Raw genomic sequence first — 7,465 nt, 5'->3', positions numbered from 1 at the left:
ATATGTTATAAGTTCTAGTACCAAATATGACATACAAAACAAGCATGATTGTAAACTACAATGTTTTCATCCAATTCGTTTCTGGCTTCCCAATTCATAAACATACAAAATCCATTAAATCGGGACTAGTCGAAGAGTATTATTGCTGCTTCATGAAGACGATCAACCCATATTGGGCCCGATAGCATTAGTTAGACCCATGACCAACATTAACTTATAAAAAGTTTAAAATTAATAAATATTTACATGATGATAATTTTGACTCATACAAAGAGCACAAATTTAAACAAACAAAAATAATAAAACTGAAAGATTAGTCTTATCTTTCAAAACACATACTCAATAATGCACGAACTTTTAGTAGACCATGACACTTTAACTATAACCATATGATCCACATACTTAAAGTCAACATTTTTCCCGTTTATATGACATTCACTTGGTTTTTCAGATGCGAAAATCACCATTTCTCCCGCACCCTTGACTTTGACTTGAACGATACACACTCCTTCGACTTCTGACACAAACGTGATTGATGTGATAGCCCCACCCGAGTTGAGCATGTTGACTAGCCCGATGGGAGCAAATTGTACTGATTTTTGGGCCAAAATAGTGATAGGGGAGACCGTTATAAGCTCAAAGTCGAATGGCTCTAACGAAAGTTCTATGATATCAGTTGGTTTGACTAGGACGAGTTTCTTCTGATGGAATAGGTATAGTGCGAAGGTGTCAACACTGTCCACTGATATTTGTGGTTTCCCATTCTGCCATTCGACGTCGTTAGGACTTATCGTGGAGGTCAGGATGTGAGAGTACTCGGAAGCGCATTGGTTGCGTCTTGTTTCACGACACCATCCTCCCCCTTGACAGTTAAATGCTCCAATAACGCCAGTATACTGATAATGTAATAAAACATTGTAAACTATATGATATAGTGTAAAACTAAAACATATGATTTAGATTTTATTAAGTTTACCTTGTTTAAATTCCAAATCTTGAGCATTGTCTTTCCATCGTGGAGTGGGTCTTCGAATAGACAATCACGGGTAGGTAGGGCATAGTACTGACAACGTAAGATTGAACCATCGGGCAAAACAAAAGTTTTAAGCAAATCAAAGTTGTGTTTCCCAACAGTATCACTGATGTAGATGGGCCCACCTGAAATGGCCCTAGAAGCCGCATGAAACTCCGCACATGGGTGAGTTGACTGAAACATGTCCCAATCGGGTTGTATGAAATTTCCCATCCACAAACTATTATAAGCACAATGCACCATGTGACACCCTTGTAACCAATATGTACCATTAGGGTCTCCCGATGGATCGGTGCACCAAAAATCGTCACCTATTAAAATGTTTTAAGTCAATAAGTATGCCACAAGTTGTTATTATAATCAATATTAAATAGTGCAAATGAAAATGTGAACAACATACCAACACGACCAAGTGCAATGGCTTCGGTGCCTAGGAACATGAAGTCGTTACAATGCTCCATACTTGCAATTACCCCATTGCCCTTGAAGTGGTTCTTCACCGAAGATGTCAATGCTTTGAAGTATGCCTTTGCTAGCTCTACTCTTCCACCGTAATCCTCACTTAACATCTCTAATAACTATAGGTAAAATCAGGAAAAAAGTATTCATATCAAATATTTTAAATTATCGTGACACACGAAAGATGATTTTTTAGAATATTGTAAAACTTACATATTTATCCTTTATTGTGTATATATATGTTGTTTGATATGAGAAAATACTTTTCAACAAAAAAATAAAACAAAATAAAATAAAATGGTAGGAAAAAACATACATGGATGACGTCAACTTTTACTCCATCAATGCCGACAGATGCCAAGTGAGAGTGTAGACCTTCGTACAACTCATTAACTTTCTCCGGTGGGACCAACCCAACTCCGTTATTGACGATTTTATCAACGGCTAGATCTTCCATCGTCTTCTTGAGTCCAGGCGATAACATGGGTTGCACCACACTAGATTCTGGAAGCCCAGGGGTATTGGGCCTTACACCACCCCAATATCCACAAAGAGCATGCCACACATAAACATAATCTACACTTTTAAAATCTTCCTTTAAATCCCTAACAAAGCCTCCCATGCCTTTGTTAGGGTTTTCCGGTTTCGTACTCTTATAGTCCCGAAACTTATAATTTTCTACAAATTTAGTCAGTCTGCAGGGCATTTGCTCACCTGCAGCTGTTCGGTTCATACCTTCAGAATCAACTGGATCGTCGTCGTGACTTATTGATTGCCACCCGTCATCAAGCAAAACGAGCCCAGGTGGGCACCCACCTTCGACTAGGGCTTTCACACCTTCGAAGACACCTTGAGGTTCCACGGTTAGATAAAACGCGTCCCATGTACACCATCCAAACTTGTCGACAATGCCAGGTGACGTCTTATCCTCCAATAGCTTAAAAGTACCAAGATGCTCTTGAACGGTTCTCATTGCTTTTTTAACAAGGGCATAAGGATCATACCCTGCTTCCATGTAAATGACACTTTTAAAAGAAGTGCCAGATACTTTTGTGGACCCACTCTCCACACAAACATCAACTAAATCGTCATTTCCGGGCTGGATAGAAGCCCGAAAATGACCTTCCAGTAATGGAAGTATAAAAACATACGGACGACCAGAGTCGGACTTCTCAAGCATGACCATCTGTGTCTCTTGCTCAAGGTCTCGACCGTTTGAACCAACCCAGTGAGTGGACCACCAGACTTTAAACCGAAAAATACTCATGAACCGAATGCCACTAAGCTTCCCAATTGGAACCACATGTCGGCTATTCGATTCTGAAGCTTCAAAACCAACAAAACAACCATTTGAAGATGTATAACAAGTAGTAACATTCGATGGGACATCAGATAAAATGACATGGTCGTTAGCCATGAAATTGGATCCAACCAGTTTCACCATAGGCGTAGGATGAACATCATCCAACAATTCGGTATCATCGGATTCAATCTTGAATAAAGTAGGTGTCATTTAGATGAAATTTCTGAAAACTAAGATAGAATTTGAAGAGGGTGTACTTGTAGGAAAGTGAATGGATCTGTGTTGTAATTCAATGTTGATGTTGGTGGTAGTTAGTGGGGAATTTATAGGGAAATTGGTGTGCATATGGGGCAGCTTCCAGAGAAGGTCCACATGGTCGGTAGGATTGTTTCTATTTTTATTTATGTTTATTTTATTTCATACGTTAATAATATATTTGAGCAATTTATTTAAAATATAAAAGCTTAGTCAAAAGTTCAAAAATATTTCCATGATACGTGTCACGACGTATCTATACAGATGTAAGTTCGATTTTCTCATTCATGAATGCATCGATTTATTTATTATGTTTGATGTTTGATTTATAACGAAAAAATGGATGAATATAAAGATATATTTATAGAAATATGACGAATAAATAGAACGTGTTCAAAATGATGAAGATATTTGTTCAAAATGTATTTTTAATATTTTTTTGCTTTATTCAAGAAAAAGATTACTACGGTAACAAAGTATTGTAAAAATAGACTCGGATATCTAGATTTACTCTGCGAGATCCAAATATCATAGCTAAAAGACAACCAACATGTTGATCATAAACATCTACAAATTTAAAGATTAGACTAGGATATTTTCATGTTGATAAAGTCTACGGACATCATAGCACAATATATTTATTTAAGACAAAACTGTGTTCTTGTATTTTTTTTATCTTCAGAATTTAGTTTAAACTATTATATTTTTGAATTTCTGGTCTTTTTAAGTTAGTTTACGTATGGTTTTGATTTCATAGAAAACTAAAAAAACTAAAATGTTCTTTTTGTATATTTTTGCTATTTAATTTAATGTTTTATTAATAATAATATGGGCCCACATCTCTCTCTCTTCTCTCTCTCTCTCTCTCTCTCTCTCTCTCTCTCTCTCTCTCTCTCTCTCTCTCTCTCTCTCTCTCTCTCTCTCTCTCCACATCAAGATTTCTAACACCCAAAACCCCAACTCTCATCTCCTCCTCCTTCTTCATGTCCCCCCCTCATCTCATTCTCCTTTTGAAACTTTATGGTTCCGACACATCACCAACCTCAAAACTCTGACGACTCATTTCTTATTTAATATTCCAAATCTAAAGAACATGAGGTATGTTAATGTCGTTTTAACTATTCCCTTGAAGGCAATGATGCTAATGATTGGAATCAATCTCGCGTTTAATCGAGACTTGGTGGATGTTGGTACGCTGCCATGATGTTTGCGTTGAAGTTGGTAAAGGAAAGGAAGGTCTCATAGGACTCCATTATCCACTGTAAAACCCCATTCATGGAAGATGTACCCATTTATGATGTGGCCATCTATTGTGATATGTCTCCGGCTTAACTCCGTCTCTTTGAAGGATGGAATGAAGGGCCTGAGAATCACATCAAAAGAAACAGGATCGTCAGTCTATGTCCGGGAGGCAGTCCCGGAACGAAGCTCCGACGATCAAGTTAGTTTGTGTCTTAGAGAGAAGGTGAAAAAGTATTAGGCAAGTGTTTTAGGGTTTCTTTTTCGATCACTTCTCTTAGAGGAGAAAGGACCTTTTTATACCTGTGGTCGGGGGACCAATCCCTGACAATATCTTTTACCTTTTCAGGCTTGGCAAGGCTAGACGGACTTTGATTGGTAGATCATGTTCCGCGAGTAATCGTTTTCCATTGGTGCAGAGTTGCCAGGAGCAACATTCTGAGCGTTACACCTGTCGCTCTAAGAGGCGTTTGGTACTATTTTGTCTTGACACTAGCATTGGCGCCAAGGAATGAATATGGGATCACAAGAGCGAGGGCGAAAGCGAGGACCCGACGTTAGGCATACGCCGCTCTTTGCCCAAACCGTCTATCAGACTGACGGTTTTGCTATTTTTGATGTATTCCTGGTGGGATATGTTAACAAGTCCCCTAGGCTAGTAGACGTCAGTGTTTGCTAAGGGTAGCTAAGTAGTTCTAGCTTAGATCTGGGAACATGTTTGGTGGGAACGATTCATGATGTGTTTATGATGTAATAGAGTCGTTCTGGCGAGATAGCATCATTTCGTTTCGTTTCGTTTTTTTGTTTTTATTATTATTATTATTAAAGGGCCCTCTACTTTAGGAACAGTTATACGCTTTCTCTATCCACAATCTGTCGTCTCATCCTCTTTTATCGCTTCTCCTTTCTCCCACATTCTTCCTCTTCGATTCTTGATGGCCTTTGTTAGATCCGGAATCACTCATACACCCGAGGAGTTTGAGTCTTTTCAATTCTGGTTTGGATTCATGCCTAAGCATGGAGTTCAATCCCCATCGGAAGGATCTATAATTTATCAACCACAATAGGGGAATGTGGGTATTCTGGTAGCGATCTTCGAGGTCGGATTTTGACTTCCTGTTTCTGATTTCTTCGACGAGGTTATGCGAGAATATGGTTTCTGTGTTCACAACTTGACCCAAAACGCTGTGAACAAGATAGTTGGGTTTGAGTTAGGGTGTCGAGCGTTGGGTGTGCTTCCCCATCTTCAAGCATTATAGTCTTTCTTCAATTCGTCTACCCATTCAGGTGTTCACACTATTTCTCAGCACTGTAACACGCACTCCTTTATAGTTAACCAGAAAGCGTCTCGGAAGAACTGACAGGATCGGTGGCTGTAGGTTAACAGTAATTTGGTTGGGAGTGGCTATCCTCATGTGACCATGGCTTCTGATCGGGAACCCCAACTGTTGGGGGTCGGTTTTTCGGTGGCCTGCAGTTTAAAAGAGATTTGTTTTAACAATGAAGATTGGTCGGAGTGTATATTGGCAGCAGCTGGAATGAGCGCTGCTTGGCGGTCACGTGGAAAGATGCCTCAGTTTTTTGTGGACAATTATGGTAACTGCTACCTTCCTCCCCCCTACGCCCCTTTTTTGCCTTTCTTTATTTGATATCAAGTTTGTTTTGCGTTGTTGCCGTTGTAGGTAGCGAGAGGCTTTTATCTCTTGAACATGTGATACGAGGGGATTTTGAAGGGGATCTTTAGTATCATGAAGTCCCTCATGTGGAGACGCTACCAGGTCCAGCCAAAGCTGTCCTTGTTTTTAAGGGTGATGTTTATGCTCTTGAGGTGGGGGTCAAGGCTACTTCTCCGGTCAGGGGATCAGGAGTGGCTAGTGGTCAAGTTGTCTCCTGACTTCGGTCTACTGTTGTGAATTCTACTATTGAGGAGGATATCGGTGGCAATACTATTGGTCGGTGTTTGCATCAGAAACTCAACATCGATCCTCTGCTTGCTAAATCACCCATTGTTATTGAGATTGCTGATGGTGACGACCCGCAAGCAATAGAGACATTGGGTTTGCGTCGGCTGGGAGAACCAAGCATTATGGGAACTCGATCTTTCCGCCCTCAGTTTCAGGTGATGCCCTATCGGCGGCGGGTCCTTCATCTTTGAGTGCTTCTGATGTGTATCTCCCGGGGTGGAACCTTATTTCCGGTTCCCTTTTATCAGAACAGGGTCCCACCTGTGAGTGATCCCGACATGCATTTCCTTCAGCTACCCTGGAGGCCCTCAATGCTCACATAGCGAGTGATCTTTAATATGATGTTGCTCAGGTTGCTCCTTACTTGGTGGTGGTTACTGGTCGTCTTCGTTACATAAGGGACAATTTAGCGGAGTTGGCTACTATTAAGGTAGAGCATGAAGAGCTTGCGGAGGAGGTTCAACTTCTCGAAGAGGAGCAACGCAAGTTTGATGAACGCTACCTCGTGCTATCTGGGGAGAAGAATGATGTAGAAGATCAGGTGGCAACTCTAGATGGGGAGGTTAGTCTCTTATCTCAACAAGTATAGAATTTGGTGTCATAGAAATAAGCATTGGTGGAGCATTTGGCACTATGAGACGATCAGTTCACCGTTGAGGTCTTGAGGAGGAAAGTCTTGGCGGATGATTTAGCTTAGGTTCTTCATAAGGGGGTGGTTCGTATGGTGGACCTTGTTGTTGAGAGTCGTAAGTTCATGCTTGGGATTCGTCGTGTGATGGTTGTGTGTGTGGCTACTGGTATAGAGAGGGAGAAGCAAATGGCACATGTGTGGTCGGCTGGAAGCGGTCCTGGCTCGTCTGATCTGGACGCTGCAACATGGCTTATCGATGCAATGCATGCTGCCATCAGGGCTTTTCCAAGATGGACTTCGTGTATTATCTCCATTTGGGCGAGCTCTTCCTTGCTGATCTTCGCCAACTATGCTCAAAAGAGGAGGATCTCGTTTCAAACGGTGGTTTTGAGGGCGTTGCCTCGACTCAACCTCGCCAAGGTTGATTTTTGTTGTGTGTTTTTGTATGTTTGCTGTTTGTTTTTCATTTTTATGTGCTTTCTGGAACGTTATTATATTCGACTTTGCGGGGTCTTCATCGTTAGTGTTTACCCATTTTTGTGAGCTTCTCTCTCTCTCTCTCTCTCTCTCTCTCTCTCTCT

General features: G+C 40.8%; 1 protein-coding gene across 1 annotated transcript; it reads right to left on the bottom strand.

The window, feature by feature from the left end:
• Positions 1 to 205: 205 nt before the first annotated feature.
• LOC145037253 (Raffinose synthase family protein) lies at positions 206 to 3,099 on the bottom strand. The gene is made up of 4 exons (XM_078985877.1): positions 1,809 to 3,099; positions 1,434 to 1,611; positions 977 to 1,344; positions 206 to 896 (listed from the first exon to the last, which is right to left on the bottom strand). Exons 1-4 carry the CDS (start codon positions 3,003 to 3,005, stop codon positions 327 to 329), a joined length of 2,313 nt encoding a protein of 770 aa, XP_078842003.1. The 5' UTR covers positions 3,006 to 3,099; the 3' UTR covers positions 206 to 326.
• Positions 3,100 to 7,465: the final 4,366 nt, after the last annotated feature.

This window comes from Lactuca saligna, chromosome 3 (genome assembly GCF_052625555.1).
Source record: "Lactuca saligna cultivar CGN05327 chromosome 3, ASM5262555v1, whole genome shotgun sequence".
In the NCBI taxonomy this organism is placed as follows: Eukaryota; Viridiplantae; Streptophyta; class Magnoliopsida; order Asterales; family Asteraceae; genus Lactuca; species Lactuca saligna.
The sequence above is the reverse complement of the archived record's forward strand: the minus strand, read 5'-3'. Positions and strand labels throughout refer to the sequence as shown.

Excerpts from the sequence above, each read along its gene's own strand:
- LOC145037253 (XM_078985877.1), bottom strand. The coding sequence starts at position 3,005 with ATGACACCTACTTTATTCAAGATTGAATCCGATGATACCGAATTGTTG. Across the intron at positions 1,345-1,433 it reads CATTGCACTTGGTCGTGTTG|GTGACGATTTTTGGTGCACC; the intron begins GTATGTTGTTCA and ends ACATTTTAATAG. Across the intron at positions 897-976 it reads AGATTTGGAATTTAAACAAG|TATACTGGCGTTATTGGAGC; the intron begins GTAAACTTAATA and ends TTACATTATCAG.